The sequence below is a fragment of the Prunus avium genome, chromosome 8 (genome assembly GCF_965620075.1).
Source record: "Prunus avium chromosome 8, drPruAviu1.hap1.1, whole genome shotgun sequence".
NCBI lineage: Eukaryota > Viridiplantae > Streptophyta > Magnoliopsida > Rosales > Rosaceae > Prunus > Prunus avium.
Window position 1 is genome coordinate 37,045,959 of NC_142291.1, and position 17,247 is coordinate 37,063,205.

The following is a 17,247-nucleotide window of genomic DNA, read 5'->3' on the forward strand; positions in this document are numbered from 1 at the left end:
GCAACAGCGATCTTTAGCAGCGTAAGCCTAAACCGCCGCTAAAAGGCAATTTTGGAGTTTCAGTCGCCTCCTTAATCCGGAGACTATTACAAATGCATTCTTTCACACATCGTTCATTTAGAAATCTACTCACTAAAAAGAGCAGACATTTTCTTACATAGTCCACGTTTACAATTATTACAAGAAAATATTACAAATTTCACTACAGCTATTTCACTACAAATATTACAAATTTGCTGTGCAGAACTCCTTTCCCACTTGTCAGTACTTAGGTGATCACTCCCCCATAATTTAGATGTAACAAAAATGTCGTCTCTTTCAAAATTCGGATCAAGAATTGCCTCTGTCAAAGCATTTCCTAGAGCTGCCGGCTCAGAATCATAAATCTTCGCAGTGTCAAAATGCTGGTAACCCATCTGCATTACAAAATCATGCACTTTTAGAACACATTCATTCAGTGCTTGATAAAATAAATAAATAGTAAATAGTTGAAAACTAGAATATCCGTATGATCAAGTGAGTGATTGACATAGTTGCAAAACAAAAGGCAGTACACAAGCAAGCATGGAGGTTCTGTTTTGGCCTTCAATGGCAAAGGTTGAGGAATTAATATGGGTGGGCCAGGCTTGCCTAAAAATGGCCATACACAAACCAAAGCTTAAGTATTAGACTTTAACAAACTCATAATTAGGCTGTGTGTGTTAAGATATTACGCAAGGAGGATCCACATGCTTGATTTTTATTAATTTATGCATCTTAGCTAGCACCACCAGTGTGGCTTGTGATGAACACCAAATTTTATTCTACGACTGCTACGAACACCAAATTTTATTCACCAAATGACGTAACAGTGTTTAATTGATATATGGCGGCTATGGCGTCGCAGAAGTGCTCGCAGACGGCGTCGCAGAAGTGCTCGCAGACGGCGTCGTGACGAATTTAGGGTTAGGGTGGTTCTGGTCGAATAGGTTTGGGGATTTTGGTGAAGAAAGAAAAATTGGGGTTTTCGGCAATTCCTTCCTTACTATCAATCCGATTTGGGGCTTCCCCATTAAAAATAAATAAAAATAAAAATACTGATTTGGGCCTTAGCGGCTAGCCCAATTCCTGACCTTCTGGACTTTCCAATTCATCTCAAACTCAATTATTTCCCAAGTGCGCCGCCGGGCCCACATATCCAAACTTTTGTCATTCGTGTCTATTATCTACATGTCTTGGACTCTTACATGTAAATGGTTTTTTTATTGTCGGCTGAACAATGGTGATTTAGACGCCAAGTCAAGCTATAACTACTAATTCTATTTACATTATGAAATAGAAAATGAAATAAATTACAATCAATATGCAAATGACGTAAATTCCCTGTTATGATAAATGCAATACACCTATCGTTCTGATGAAATTTTTTTTTTTTCATTTTTTTCAGTCTCTATGTAAAAGTCAAACCCTCCACATGATACTTATTACTTTCACTTTCTCTTTGGCCTGGTGCGTCAATGCCTGTGATATCAAAAACTTTAATGAATGGTGATGATATCATCCATGATGTCTGAAACTTTTGATCATGACATGTTAACTTCTTTCTGTAAATTAATACAATCATTCCATGAAAGTGGCCAACAAAGGCCAAATCCTTTTTCTCCTGCTTTCTGTTTTCCCACTATTTATTTGCTATCTTCTTAGTTCATAAATAAAGTTGGAAACTTGGATAATAGAAAAAAGACTTGGGTTTCTGGTGGTTCTTCTACAATGGAGATTGGTTGTGATCTTGAGAAAGCTGGTCACAGTTTCAAAAGCTCTTCCTTTTGGACTGACACTGGCGCAGGAGTTTTCTCATCATCTTCACGTGGAGAGGATGATGAGGAAGCTCTCAAGTGGGCTGCTCTTCAGAGACTTCCAACTTTCCAGCGCTTGAAGAAAGGTTTGATCTCTACATCCGAAGGCCGTGCCAACGAAGTTGATGTGAGCCATCTTCAAATACAAGAAAGGAAGAATTTGATTGAGAGGTTGGTTGGAGTAGCTGAAGAGGATCATGAGAACTTTTTGTTGAGGCTCAAGAACCGCATTGATAGGTAAGAATTTAGAATTAATCTCAACTCTACATATTTCTATTTTTCTTGAATTTTCTCTGTTTTTTTAATTATATATTTATAATAATGGGTTTGTTTTACTTGGAATGTATCTCAGAGTTGGAATTAGCCTTCCTACAATTGAAGTTAGATTTGAGCATTTAAAAATTGCAGCTGAAGCTTATGTAGGAGGCAGAGCTCTGCCTACAGTCTTTAACTACTGTGTTAATTTAGTGGAGGTAATGATTAACCACTAAAATTCAGTTTGTGTATTTGCATATATAATCTTGGTGTTAATACATTCTAACATAACTATTTGTTTCTGGGTTCCAAAGGGTTTGTTGAACTCCCTCCGTATTCTTCCTAGCAAGAAGCAACACTTGACTATCCTTAAAGATGTGAGTGGGATCATCAAGCCTTGCAGGTGAGAAAGTTGCAGACTATGTCTCAAATATATATTTGTTGGAGTTTGTGTGGCCTAATACTCACTTGGTTCATGTGTTTGCTCAGAATGACACTGCTTTTGGGTCCTCCGAGTTCCGGAAAGACCACACTGTTGTTGGCTTTGGCGGGAGAGCTTGACCGGGATCTTAAGGTTACACAAAATGAAATGGCGCCTTAAGATTTTTTATTTTAGCTTTAGTCTAAAGGTATTACTCTTGGATTATGTTACTAATTAGTCAAAATTCTTGTGCAGTTTTCTGGACGTGTGACCTACAATGGTCATGACATGCATGAGTTTGTGCCTCAGAGGAGTGCTGTCTATATCAGTCAACATGATGTTCATATGGGCGAGATGACAGTCGGAGAAACGTTGGCTTTTTCTGCAAGATGCCAAGGGGTTGGAGCTCGTTATGGTTCGTTTACAGGACTTCTTTTTATTGAACTTTCAGAATCAGACGAGAGACTATAACAGGAAAAGATGATTGAGGTTTTTTTTCTTCTGAATTTTGACAGAGATCCTAGCAGAGATAAGTAGAAGAGAGAAAGAAGCGAATATTAAACCAGATGCAGACTTGGATATCTACATGAAGGTGAGAATATCTACTTAAGAGGTCTGTAAACTACAACTATATTATGGACACCATTTTTCTTGGATGATTAGTTAATTTTCAGTTGTTTTTTGTTATTATAGGCAGTGGCATCAGAAAGCCAGAGGACACAAGTGGTGACAGATTATATTCTAAAGGTAGAGCATCATATTTGTTTTGCAATGACAAAAGGACTTTTGAAAATTACCCTTGCACTATTTCTCTTTATTGATCAATAATCCATTTGATTTTTCAGATCCTGGGACTGGATGTCTGTGCAGATACCTTGGTAGGGGATCAATTAATTAGGGGCATCTCTGGAGGACAAAAGAAACGAGTCACAACGGGTAAACAAAGTCTAGTTCTTGCATTAAAGCACATGCATTGTAAATTTAAGTGGCAAATCTTTGACAAATGAATATTATATAGGTGAAATGTTGGTTGGACCTGCTAAGGCATTATTCATGGACGAAATATCTACTGGTTTGGATAGTTCAACTACATATCAAATTGTGAATTCGATCAAGCAATATGTTCATATTCTCAAGGGGACTGCATTCATCTCACTGCTGCAACCAGCACCTGAGACTTATGAACTATTTGATGACATTGTTCTCCTTTCTGATGGTCAAATTGTGTACCAAGGTCCTCGTGAACAAGTTCTTGAATTTTTTGAATCCATGGGCTTTAGATGTCCTGAGAGAAAAGGTGTGGCCGACTTCCTGCAAGAAGTAGGTCCTTATATTTCTTTGTTTTGATCTTGTGAAAATAAAGAAAATGAGCATCACACATGGAGTCTCACATAAAATATGTTGTAGGTGACGTCAAGGAAAGATCAGGAGCAATATTGGGCAACCAAAGATGAGCCTTACAAGTTCATCACAGTAGAGGAATTTGTTGAGCGATTCAACTCATTCCCTGTGGGGAGCAAACTTGCAGATGAACTTGCAACTCCATTTGACAAGACAAAGAGCCATCCAGCTGCATTAACAACAAAAAAGTATGGTGTTAGGAAAACAGAACTATTGAAAGCTTGCTTTGCAAGGGAATTCTTGCTTATGAAGAGGAACTCATTTGTCTACCTTTTCAAGCTTACCCAAGTGAGTTTTAACTTCACTTAAGCTTCTACTATAACCATTCTTTCATCTTGTGCTCCTGGGTTTGATTTTTATTTTTTATTTTCCTTATTTTTAGCTCTCAATCTTGGCTCTAATTACAATGACACTGTTCCTACGGACTGAGATGCACCGTGATTCAGTAAGTGACGGAGGAATTTATGCTGGTGCTTTGTTCTTCTCCATGGTTTCTGTTATGTTCAATGGAATGGCAGAGCTTTCTATGACAATTGCCAAGCTTCCTGTTTTTTATAAGCAAAGAAAACTACTCTTCTTTCCACCATGGGCATATGCCCTTCCCGCATGGATCCTCAAGATCCCTATCACTTGTCTTGAAGTAGGTGTTTGGGTATTTATTACCTACTATGTCATTGGATATGATCCAAATGTTGAAAGGTAAAACAACTAGAAAAAGTTACCACTTTATGGCTAACATTTGTTTTCATGTTTTCTCCATAATAAAAAATAATGAATATTCATGCACATGATGCAGGTTGTTTAAGCAGTACCTTCTACTCTTACTCATTAATCAGATGGCTTCTGCGTTGTTCCGATTCATTGCTGGAGTTGGTAGAAGCTTGACTATTGCAAACACATTTGGATCATTTGCTCTGGTCATGCTTTTTGCTTTGGGTGGCTTTGTCTTGTCAAGAGGTATAAAACAAGTAAAGAAACTTCATGTTACATTGCTTAATTGCTATGCAATGGTGTTTATTTTCTTTTGATTGTTTCCACAGAGGATATAAAGAAATGGTGGATATGGGGCTATTGGATATCGCCTTTGATGTATGGGCAGAATGCAATAGTAGTCAATGAGTTCCTTGGAAAGAGCTGGAGTCATGTAAACCTTTGATTTTCCTTTTTCAAACATTTTGGCTTGTGTCTCTTATTCATAGTCTAATTACTTTTTTCTCTTAAAGGTTCTTCCAAACTCAACTGAGCCGTTAGGAGTTGCTGTTCTGAAGTCCCGCGGATTCTTCACTCATCCATCTTGGTATTGGATTGGCGTGGGAGCATTGGCTGGATACATGATTATATTCAATATTTTTTTCACTTTGGCTCTCACTTATCTAAAGCGTGGGTACCTTCACCTTATCTTATGTGCACTAAATCTTACAAGTGAGACTTTAACTCATAAGATATAAAACATTGTGCAGCATTTGACAAGCCACAGGCTGTTAGATTGGAAGACTCTAGCTCATCTCCTCAAATTAGCCAAGGTGATATATCTCATAAGTAATGTTTGTGTATGTCTGCTTTGAGTGAAATATGATTAATATTTTTCTCTTTTTGGTGAAAATCAAATTTTATGGACGTACAGAGAATGGAAATGGAAGTGTATCTTCCAGGTCCTCATCTGCAAGGACACAAGCTACTGCTGACACTAACCCCAACAAGAAAAGAGGAATGGTTCTTCCGTTTGAACCATATTCTATCACCTTTGATGAAATCACGTACTCTGTGGACATGCCACAGGTGATTTATTTATGCAACCAGAGTTTAAGTGTGTTTGACTTTTGGCAAATCCGGTGCAAGTCCAACATTGTAAGACTTTTTTTTTTATTTGGACTTGCAGGAAATGAAGAATCAAGGTGTTCCAGAGGATAAATTGGTGCTCCTCAGGCGTGTGAGTGGTGCTTTCAGGCCAGGTGTTCTGACAGCTCTAATGGGAGTGAGTGGTGCTGGTAAAACGACGCTAATGGATGTACTTGCTGGCAGAAAAACTGGTGGTTATATTGAGGGAAAAATCACAATCTCTGGGCACCCAAAGAAGCAAGAATCATTTGCCCGGATTTCTGGATATTGTGAGCAGAATGACATACATTCTCCTCATGTTACTGTCTACGAGTCTTTGATGTACTCAGCGTGGTTGCGTTTACCTGCAGAAATCAATTCAGAAACTAGGAAGGTTGGTATTTTAAGTTACAAACTATAGTTTCTAAGCTTAATTTTGATTCTTATGAAATTTTGCTGTTGTGAACTAGTTGAGTTGATTGAAAGTTTGTTCCAATTTCTAATCCAAGTTACCATTCTTGTACATATGCATGATTTTGTGTAGAAGTTCACTAAAGCTGGGTTGCTAGAAAAATAAGTTTGTAAGTCAACCACCTGCCTCATCAAGTTTCATAAAATGAACATGATTGCAGATGTTCGTTGAGGAAGTGATGGGACTTGTGGAGCTGAATCCGTTGAGACAAGCACTAGTGGGGTTGCCTGGTGCGAATGGTCTCTCAACAGAGCAGCGGAAGAGGCTGACCATTGCGGTTGAACTCGTGGCTAACCCCTCCATAATATTCATGGATGAACCAACTTCAGGCTTAGATGCAAGAGCTGCTGCTATTGTTATGAGAACAGTTAGAAACACTGTGGATACTGGAAGAACAGTTGTCTGCACCATCCATCAACCAAGCATTGACATATTTGACGCTTTTGATGAGGTGAAAAATTCTTCATAGATCGAAAGATTTCGGACTTGGAACTCTACTTCATTGATCTGTTCTACATGAGTATGATTGTTTAACATGTCATTGCAGCTATTCCTGCTGAAGAAAGGAGGACAAGAGCTTTATGTAGGGCCACTTGGCCGTCATTCTTGCCATCTAATCAAGTACTTTGAGGTATGATGAATCAAGAAATTTCGAGCATGGATATATCTGTATATTTTCTTTAAAGGTTTTGCTAATACGTGTATTTTTCTATGAAGGGAATTGAGAACGTGAGTAAAATCAAGGATGGTTATAATCCAGCAACCTGGATGTTGGAAGTCACCAGTTCAGCAAATGAAATAGCTTCGGGGATTGATTTTGCTGATGTGTATAAAAAATCAGAAATTTACAGGTTTGGTTTTATATTGGAAAGAACCTCTCTTTTCCTAATAAGACTTGTTGGTGAAAACATACTCATCTATGGCATATCTTTCAGGAGAAACAAAGCACTTATTGAAGAACTGAGCACCCCGGCTTCTGGTTCGGAGGACCTCTATTTCCCTACTAAATACTCTCAGCCATTTTTAACCCAATGCATAGCTTGCTTATGGAAACAACATTGGTCATATTGGCGCAATCCACCATACACTGCCATAAGGTTGATCTATACAGCCATCATAGCCTTGATGTTTGGGACAATGTTCTGGAACCTTGGCTCCAAAACGTAAGTTACAATGCAGAACCAAAAGACAGATATATTCTTACCAATATATTTTCTTCCAAATGTGATTTTGAAAATTTTGAATCCAGAACGAAACAACGGGATCTCTTCAATGCAATTGGTTCTATGTATGCTGCTGTTCTCTTTCTTGGTATTAAAAATTCTACAACAGTGCAGCCAGTCGTAGATGTGGAAAGAACAGTCTTCTATAGAGAACGAGCTGCCGGAATGTATTCTGCCTTGGCATATGCCTTTGCACAGGTGACAGATCATATATTCTACTAACATAATATTTTAGGTTTCACTGAGATTACTTGTATTATTTATCTTATGCCATTTCCGTATGTTGTTGCAGGTTACAATTGAGATCCCTTATGTTTTTGCACAAGCAGTTATCTATAGTGTCATAGTTTATGCCATGATTGGGTTTGAGTGGACTTTGGCTAAATTCTTGTGGTACCTATTCTTCATGTATTTCACATTTTTGTACTTCACCTACTATGGCATGATGGGTGTGGCCTTGACGCCGAACCAACACATTGCTGCTATAAGTGCCAGTGCATTTTATGCAGTATGGAATGTCTTCTCAGGGTTCGTCATTCCCCGAACCGTAAGTGTTTCTTACCCTCAACTTGTAATGCATGTTTTATGTCTGCATAGAATCTGTCTTCATGTCTTATTTTCTCATCCTGTAATTTTGATTCATGTTCATTTGGCCAACTACAGAGGATTCCTGTATGGTGGAGATGGTACTATTGGGCATGTCCAATGGCTTGGACCTTGTATGGACTGGCTACGTCACAGTTTGGAGATATACAGGACAAGCTTGAGACCGGTGAAACAGTGGAAGAATTTATGCGGAATTACTTTGGTTTCAAGCAAGAATTTATAGGAGTGGTGGCTGCCGTGGTGGTTGGATTCACTCTACTCTTTGCAGTTATCTTTGCCTTGTCCATCAAGAAGTTGAATTTCCAGAGGCGATGAAATTTTTGTTTCAAAAGGATTGTCTGGGGATGGCTAACATGTCAACAACTTGTTCATCATCTAGGAATTTCTTTGATCTTATGTGTTGCAGTTGTAAGCAGGCCAAAAAGTTGGCACCAACCATTATCGTTTTTGCCTCTATCATGTGAAGCCTAAGAACTGACAATTATATTCGTGAAGGCCATGCTAACTAAGTTGATTGTAGAAGATATTAAGCTCAAACTTACAAGTTATGTTTTGATAGTATGTTGATTGTAGATATAACAGTATATTCTTATTTGTTGCCTGCTAAATTTCATGTAGTATTAGCCTGAAAAATAAATGTTGGTTGGAAAGCAGAAGGAGAAATGCTTTAATCAGCAGAAAGCTGAAAGTTTATAGTTTAAAATGACGGTTTAACGGATTTCGCAACGATTTTGTAAATTTAGCGGCGAATATCTGACTTTTCGTGACGAAATTTGGGTACCTAATATGTTAAATACCCTTTAGCAACACTTTTAACCGCTGCTAAGCGTTGCAACAGCGATCTTTAGCAGCGTAAGCCTAAACCGCTGCTAAAAGTCAATTTTGGAGTTTCTGTCACCTCCCTTATCCGGAGACTATTACAAATGCATTCTTTCACACATCGTGCATTTAGAAATTTACTCACTACAGAAAAAGAGCAGACATTTTCTTACATTGTCCACGTTTACAATTATTACAAGAAAATATTACAAATTTCACTACAGCTATTTCACTACAAATATTACAAATTTGCTGTGCAGAACTCCCTTCCCGCTTGTCAGTACTTAGGTGATCACTCCCCCATAATTTAGATGTAACAAAAATGTCGCATCAAGAATTGCCTCTGTCAAAGCATTTCTTAGAGCTGTCGGCTCAGAACGATAAATCTTCGCAGTGTCAAAATGCTGGTAACCCATCTGCATTACAAAATCATGCACTTTTAGAACACATTCATTCAGTGCTTGATAAAATAAATAAATACTAAAGAGTTGGAAACTAGAATATCTGAGTGATTGACAGAGTTGCAAAACAAAAGGCAGTACACAGCAAGCATGGAGTTTCTGTTTTGGCCTTCAATGGCAAAGGTTGATTAATTAATATGGGTGGGCCTGGCTTGCCTAAAAATGGCAATACGCAAACCAAAGCTTAAGTATTAGACTTTAACAAACTCATAATTAGGCTGTGTGTGTTGAGAAAATAAGCAAGGTGGATGGATCCACATGCTTGATTTTTGTTAATTTATGGATCTTGGCTAGCACCACCAGTGTGGCTTGTGATGAGTCACTCATAGGTGTCATTCATATTTCATTCTACGACTGCTACGAACACCAAACTTTATTCACCAAATGACATAACAGTGTTTAATTGATATTTTATTCACCTAATGACATAACCTAATTGATGTTTTATAATGACAAACTTATTTGCACTCTCTCTAAAAAAAAGTGTAAGAGATGTTTGGGTTGTCCCAATATCATGAAGCCATTTCCACAGCTAAGCCATTATTCGAGTCTACTACAATGTGAAAATACCATAGGGTAAGGAAAACTGCAAAGTAATTTCATGCTAATCCAAAAGAAAAATAATAGAGATGTCAATCTTCAAACTAATCGACCCCAGAGAGGTAGTCTAAAAACTCTTCTAAGGAATTGGTTTCATCAATTCAAACATTTTGAATTTAATCTTATTCCTCTAAGTGTCAAATATAGTGTAATTGAGAGAGTAAAGAGTGAGGAATAATAGATGTTTTGCAGAGAATTCTCCCTTATATCTTTGTATTGCTATCATGGAGATATTTATACACAATGTAGAAATGGTAACTATTAGTTACAAACAAGTATACAAAACCATGGAGCATTTCCAGGATTTGTGTCTCCCTAAAACATGGAAAATGTAAACATACCTAACTAAGACTTGCCTAACTATGACTTGCCTAATTATGACTTGCCTAACTTACTTGCCTAACTTACTTGCCTAACTCTTATGACTTGACTAACACTCCCCCTCAAGTTGGTGCAAAGATATCACGCATGCCCAACTTGTCAAGTGAGGCATAGAAAACTTTACTTGATACGGCCTTTGTCAGAATGTCGGCAAGTTGGTTTTCCGAGTTTACAAACGGAAACTTAATTATACCACTTTCAAGCTTTTCTTTGATGAAGTGTCGGTCGACTTCCACATGTTTGGTACGGTCGTGTTGTACTGGGTTATGTGCTATCTCGATAGCAGCTTTATTGTCACAGTACAAGTTTGTAGCTTTTAAGGGTTTAACTCCAAGATCCTTCAGTAATCTCCGTAACCAGAGCAATTCACACACTCCTTGAGCCATTCCCCTGAATTCTGCTTCAGCACTTGATCTAGCCACAACTTTTTGTTTCTTACTTCTCCAAGTGACTAAGTTGCCACCCACAAATGTAAAGTATCCAGATGTAGACCGTCTATCTGTGATGGATCCTGCCCAATCAGCATCTGTGTATCCTTCCGGGTACATATGTGTATGTTTGGAGAACATTAATCCTTTTGCAGGGGCAGCCTTCAAGTACCTCAGAATCCGAGTTACTCCATTCATGTGTGTCTCACTCGGTTGATGCATAAACTGACTCACCATACTTACAGCATAAGCTATGTCGGGCGTGTGTGTGACAGATAGATCAGTCGCCCAACTAACCTTTGGTACCTTTCTTTGTCAGTGGGTACTTGATCTGGATACATCCCTAACTTGTGGTTCTGCTCAATAGGTGTGTCAGCTGGCTTGCAATCAAGCATTCCAGTTTCTGTTAGCAAATCTAACACATATTTTCGTTGGGATAGAAATATGCCATGTTTTGATCTAGCAACTTCTATGCCAAGGAAATATTGTAACTCACCCAAGTCCTTCATCTCAAATTCACTAGCAAGGAGCTTCTGCAGATTCTTCATTTCTTCATTGTTATTACCGGTAACCACCATATCATCAACATAGATGATGAGGGCCGTCAGTTTGTTACCACGACGCTTTAAGAATAAAGTGTGATCCGAGTGACTCTGAGAGTATCCAAAACGCTTCATGGAATCAGTGAATCTTCCAAACCAAGCTCGTGGCGACTGCTTGAGCCCATATAGTGATTTTTTCAGCTTGCAAACGGTGTTGGGACCGAATGTCGTAGAGATCCCTGGTGGTGGTTCCATATACACTTCTTCTTGCAAGTCCCCGTGAAGGAACGCATTCTTTACATCATACTGCAGTAGTGGCCAATCAAGATTTGCAGCCAATGACATTAGAACACGAACAGTGTTGATCTTGGCAACAGGTGCAAATGTCTCATGGTAGTCAATTCCATATGTTTGTGTATACCCTTTGGCTACTAATCGAGCTTTGTATCTGTCTATGGATCCATCAGCTTTGTATTTAACAGTGTATATCCACCGACATCCAACTGGTTTCATCCCTTGTGGTAACTGAACCATCTCCCATGTAGAATTCTTTTCCAGAGCTTCCATTTCAATTGCCATTGCTTCAGCCCATCTGGAATCTGTTATAGCATCCTGCCACTTATTTGGAACACATACAGTAGATAATTGATTGACAAATGATGCATATGACTTTGACAATCTATGAGTTGAAACATGGTTATTAATGGGATATTTAGACTTGGCAGCAAGGTCAGGACAATATTGAGGTTTGGGTTTTCCTCTAGTGGTCCTAGGTGGGAGAGTGTATGGTATAGGATTAGGTGGTTCGGGAATTACCTCGAGTGTTTCTTCATCACGAGACGATTGGTCCGATGGTTGAGAAGAAGGGGTTGTATTTTGTAGTTGATCACAGCAAACATTTGGATTGTCATCTCCGGGATCTTCACCAAATAAGAACGATAATGTTTCTGTACCTTCATTGCTGTCCAGATATCCAGTTTCAAGTCTCGGCGACCGGTCGCTGGCTTCTGGGCGACCGGTCGTTTCTGAATCTGTACAAAAGCGACCGGTCGTTTCTGGAAGGCGACCGGTCGTTTCCGGCATTTTTGACTCTGTGAAAAAGCGACCGGTCGTTTCTGGGAGGCGACCGGTCGTTTCAGGACGATTTTCAGTGTTGTTGGAGCACGACGACCGGTCGCTGAGGTCCGGGCGACCGGTCGCTTTTGAACAGACTTGATTTTCTTCTTGAGCCTTGTTTTCCTTCTCTTCATTCCTCCTCTCCCCCTGAAGAGAAGGGGGCGTAACAGTTTTAAAGTATGATAAATCTTCATGGAATGTGGCATCCATAGTGACAAAGAGCTTGCGAGTAGGAGGATGGTAACACTTGTATCCTTTTTGATTTGATCCATACCCAACGAACGCACAACGAATGGCACAAGGGTCCAGTTTACTTCTTTGATGAGATGGAACATGAGCATATACAACACAACCAAATATGCGAGGAGGCAACTTGAGGACTGTAGGAAGAGAGACGTGACGAGCCAAGGTGTTCAGTGGAGTTTCAAACTTCAAAACACTACTAGGCACTCGATTAATGACATAGACTGCAGAAAGGAGGGCATGTCCCCATAAGTAGTGAGGGACCGATTGATCCAGCATGTATGCACGAGCAACCTCAAGTAATTGTCGATTCTTTCGCTCTGCGACACCATTTTGTTGTGGAGTAAAAGGTGTGGAGGTTTGATGAATGATGCCGTGGTCTCGAAAAAATTGTTCCAAGACCTTGTTCACATATTCCCCACCATTATCAGACCGGAATACTTTGATGGAGGCTTGGAATTGTGTGGTAATCATAGCATGAAATTCACGGATTGCAGCGGAAACATCACTTTTATGAGCAAGTAAGTATACCCAAGTCATGCGAGTGCAATCGTCAATAAATGTAACAAACCATCTTTTGCCATTGGAAGAGACTTTAGCAGGACCCCAAACATCAGAGTGAACCAAATCAAAAGGAAATTCTGTCTTATTATCACTTAAGGGAAAAACAGTTCGATGGCTTTTGGCCAATACACAGGTTTCACACTGAAACTGGTGATTATCTAAGCCACGAAACAAAGACGGAAACAAACGTTGAAGATAGCCAAATGATGGATGCCCTAGACGACGATGCCAGAGCCAAATCTGGTGTTGATTTCGAGCTTGTGAGCTGGAACTATGAGTATGAGCTGCCCTTGGTGGTGGAGATACCGTCAAGGAATACAACCCCCCTCTTCGTTTACCATGCCCAATCGTCGCGTGAGTCGTGAGGTCCTGAAAAATACAATGGGAAGGATAGAATGTGGCATAACAATTATATGAGTCAAGTAATTTTCCAACAGACAGCAAATTGCAATTGATGGAGGGAACAAGTAGTGTATGAGATAAAGATAAGGAAGGGGAAAGTGATATAGTTCCTTCACCAGCAACATTAGAAGGAACTCCATTGGCACTAGTAATGTATGGATGACAAGACTTAGAAGATAATGTGGAAAACATAGTAGAGTCAAAAGTCATATGATCAGTGGCACCTGTATCAATTATCCATGTAGTGGGTCGTGTACCTGATTCGGAGTCAGAAAGTAGAGTGGAAGATGGAGAAGCATCGGTAGTTATAACACATGCTGCCTTGGGAGTTTTGTTGCGGGACTTGAGAGCATCCCACCACTCAGGATAACCATGAAGCTTAAAGCACTTCTCAACAAGATGATTACCACCACAATGAGTGCACTTCTGAGTTCCCTTTGCATCGTCAGTTTTGGGACCCCGGGGGGGAAATCCGGAGGACGTACGGTGTGGTGGTCGATAGGGCTTGACGGCCATTGCACTTCCCCCGCCAAGCATGGAGGATTCTCGGTTATCTTCTTCTACCACAAGTGCATAAGCTTCAATGACTGCTGGAAGCGGGTTCATAGCAAGAATCCGACTACGAACGGAATCAAAGTTGGGATCGAGTCCTCCCAAAAAATCGTACACACGTTCAACTTCAAGTGCTTGTTGATGAAGAGCCACATCATCGGGATTGGTATGTTTGCAGGGACGGAGGCTGTCAATTTCCTGCCATATGATGTGTAACTTTTCATAGAAGACATTCACAGGCTCACCATTTTGAGAGGTGGTGACGGACTGGCGACGGAGTTGGTACAACTTGGAGCTATTCTGAGTAACAGTGTAAGTCTTCCGAGATGCATCCCACACCGCATAAGCCGTTGAGCAATGGTCAAATAAGGCACGTACATTTTTGGTCATGGAATTGAGGAGCCATGACTGCACCAAACAGTTGTCTTCATCCCAAGTTTCATAGCTAGGATCATCAATGGCAGGTGCAATTTTTTTACCATTAATGAAACCAGCCATACGACGAGCAGTGATGGCCAAGCGAACACTACGAGACCATGCAGGATAGTTGGACCCATCCAACTTATCAGGAGTAATTTGAGAGCAATCATGAGAGGACCGGAGTGGTGGAGTTGTGGAGTCGCTTTTGGTGGAGTCGATCTTAGAGGAGTCGGCAGTGGAGTTGGTGGTGTCTTCCATGAGGTAAATAGGTGAAGAGATTGATGCTGGGAAGAGGAAAAGTTGGTGCTGGAAAATTGGTAAAGGAAAGAGGTAAAGAGATGCAGCGGAAGATAGCTTAGAACTTCAGCAAACAAGAGCACAATTTTCAGCAAAGTGTAGAGGCAAGGCAAGGGTAGAGGTAGGAGCAATACAGCAGCAAAGTATGAGCAAGGGTAAGTAGAGATTAGGCAAGGATAAGGTTATGCAGAGGCAACCAAAATCGATTGCTCTGATACCATGTCAAATATAGTGTAATTGAGAGAGTAAAGAGTGAGGAATAATAGATGTTTTGCAGAGAATTCTCCCTTATATCTTTGTATTGCTATCATGGAGATATTTATACACAATGTAGAAAGGGTAACTATTAGTTACAAACAAGTATACAAAACCATGGAGCATTTCCAGGATTTGTGTCTCCCTAAAACATGGAAAATGTAAACATACCTAACTAAGACTTGCCTAACTATGACTTGCCTAATTATGACTTGCCTAACTTACTTGCCTAACTTACTTGCCTAACTCTTATGACTTGACTAACACTAAGTTCATGGTTCTAATAAATTACTGAAATTATATCACTAATAGCATAACCAAAGTAACAACAACAAGAAGGAAACCAAATCAAGACGAACTTGTATATCAGGTAACGAAAAAAGGATGCAAATTTTAGTTTTCTACTGGTCAGATATGTGGAAAATGAAAATAAAAAGATATGATCTTTTGAACCACTTAGATATAAAAGGCGCAAATTTTCTAGTGCAGAAGCTAAGCATTTACCTGTTTCGTTCAAATTGGGAGCATGGTAGTCCATTTCCCCTCTTGTTACTCATCTTTCATGGCAGCTATGGCACCGTAGGAGTGCTGGCGACGACGGTTTGAAGAATTAGGTTTAGGGATTTTGTTTTCGGTCGAATAGATTTGGGGATTTTGTCAAAACGGGTTGGTCAACGTCGCAACGATAAACAATTGGTCCCAATCGCAGGCCTGAAATCGTCATTTCATATTCTTCCAGTTCGGGTGAGGAGAGAAAGAGAAAATGGGCTTTTTTTGAGGCCCAAAGATATACTTTTGTATTCAGTAATGCGCCCAATCTAGAAAAAGCATGTTTTAAATAAGAGTGCTGCTAAACGAACCCTAAAATTAACTGAGTACACCTTGCTACTAAACTATTTATTGAATTACTAATTTACCCTAATATAAAATTACCAAAAAGATAAAATAATATTGGTATTTATTATTTTGAATCCATGCCTTCAAACAAATTGACTTAATTTTTAACAAACAACGCGGAATCCATGAGAACTGTATTGATCCAATTTGATATTTTTATGCATAAAACTTAAACAATCAATAACACAAACCAATTCATGCTGAAATATTGGAAACCCACACCCAAAGAGTTCTCCGCTGCAAGGTTGGAGGCTAGGAGAGTCTGAGAATGCCATGGTTGAGGGAGAAGAAGCATTCAAAATGCCTATTGATATTTTACATTATTTTCCATACGAGTTAACAATGTTTGTGTATTGTTAAAGGTTGAGAGACGTGTCAAAATTTTAGATAAAGGACATGAGGAGACAGGGAATTTGGGGACAGCAGATCTCAACTCCCCTGAGATCCTATTCTCTACGCCACCCCCCTTAACAACCCTAGTCACCATTTCTACTTAAACTCCGATGGCAACTCATTAAAACCCAATTCTCAAATGCAACAATCTAATCCCAATCCCAATTCAGATGTTTTCAAAAAACACATGGTGGTCGTGGTGGAGAACTGCAATTCCAGGTGGTGGTGGTTGCACATGAGAGAGAGAAAAGAAGAAGAAGAAGCAGGAGAGAGAGAGAGAGAGAGAGAGAGAGAGTTTTTTGTCAAAATATTATTTTATTATTATTTTACTGTAATTTTTTATTTTAAATACTTTAAAAGATTAAAAATTAAAGAGGGTGTACCATGGATATTTTTGGTAGTTAAATAGGGTGTACTTAGTTAATTTTACATTATAATTTAAACATTAGGGTGTACTTAACTCATAGGGTGTACTCAGTTAATTTTAGGGTTCGTTTAGCAGCACTCTTTAAATAAATATGATTGGAATAATTGCGGTTGTTGCAGTGGGAGTGTGGGATGCGGAGAGTATGAGATATGTCTTTTCATTTTCAAATTTTCTTGAAGTACTTTCCATTTTACTATTTTACCCTTATATAAAAAATAGTGTTCCATTTTACATGTTATTTAACTTAGGGCATTTTAAGGAATTTATTAAAATATAACAATAAAAGTATTTTCTTTTAGGCTAAAATGTCAAAATAGTCCCTGTGTTTTAGCATAATGGCCAATTTAATTCATGTGCTTTTAATTTGGCCAATTCGATCCTTATGTTTAGGATCATTAGCCAATTTAGTCCATTCAGTT

At 39.2% G+C, this 17,247-nt stretch overlaps 1 protein-coding gene and 1 long non-coding RNA gene across 2 annotated transcripts; one reads left to right on the forward strand and one right to left on the reverse strand.

The window, feature by feature from the left end:
- Nucleotides 1-1,609: 1,609 nt before the first annotated feature.
- On the forward strand, nt 1,610-8,625 carry LOC110771400 (pleiotropic drug resistance protein 1-like). Its single transcript, XM_021975700.2, has 24 exons — nt 1,610-2,072; nt 2,188-2,308; nt 2,405-2,493; nt 2,580-2,664; nt 2,767-2,926; nt 3,027-3,103; nt 3,205-3,258; nt 3,357-3,447; nt 3,530-3,831; nt 3,919-4,200; nt 4,295-4,611; nt 4,709-4,869; nt 4,953-5,056; nt 5,136-5,292; nt 5,373-5,435; nt 5,537-5,691; nt 5,792-6,124; nt 6,363-6,653; nt 6,750-6,833; nt 6,920-7,053; nt 7,138-7,365; nt 7,452-7,623; nt 7,718-7,972; nt 8,089-8,625. The coding sequence occupies exons 1-24, from the start codon at nt 1,750-1,752 to the stop codon at nt 8,344-8,346; spliced, it is 4,296 nt and encodes a 1,431-aa protein (XP_021831392.2). The 5' UTR covers nt 1,610-1,749; the 3' UTR covers nt 8,347-8,625.
- Nucleotides 8,626-8,978: 353 nt separating this feature from the next.
- Nucleotides 8,979-15,849, reverse strand: LOC110771403 (uncharacterized). The gene is made up of 2 exons (XR_002528885.2): nt 15,616-15,849; nt 8,979-9,266 (listed from the first exon to the last, which is right to left on the reverse strand). It is a non-coding gene; the product is annotated as an uncharacterized LOC110771403 (long non-coding RNA).
- Nucleotides 15,850-17,247: the final 1,398 nt, after the last annotated feature.

What these genes read in the sequence shown, in the direction of transcription:
- LOC110771400 (XM_021975700.2), top strand. Translation starts at nt 1,750, where the DNA reads ATGGAGATTGGTTGTGATCTTGAGAAAGCTGGTCACAGTTTCAAAAGC. An exon ending in GGGATCATCAAGCCTTGCAG is followed by an intron (nt 2,494 to 2,579) that starts GTGAGAAAGTTG and finishes GTGTTTGCTCAG; the next exon opens with AATGACACTGCTTTTGGGTC. An exon ending in ACTCTGTGGACATGCCACAG is followed by an intron (nt 5,692 to 5,791) that starts GTGATTTATTTA and finishes TTGGACTTGCAG; the next exon opens with GAAATGAAGAATCAAGGTGT.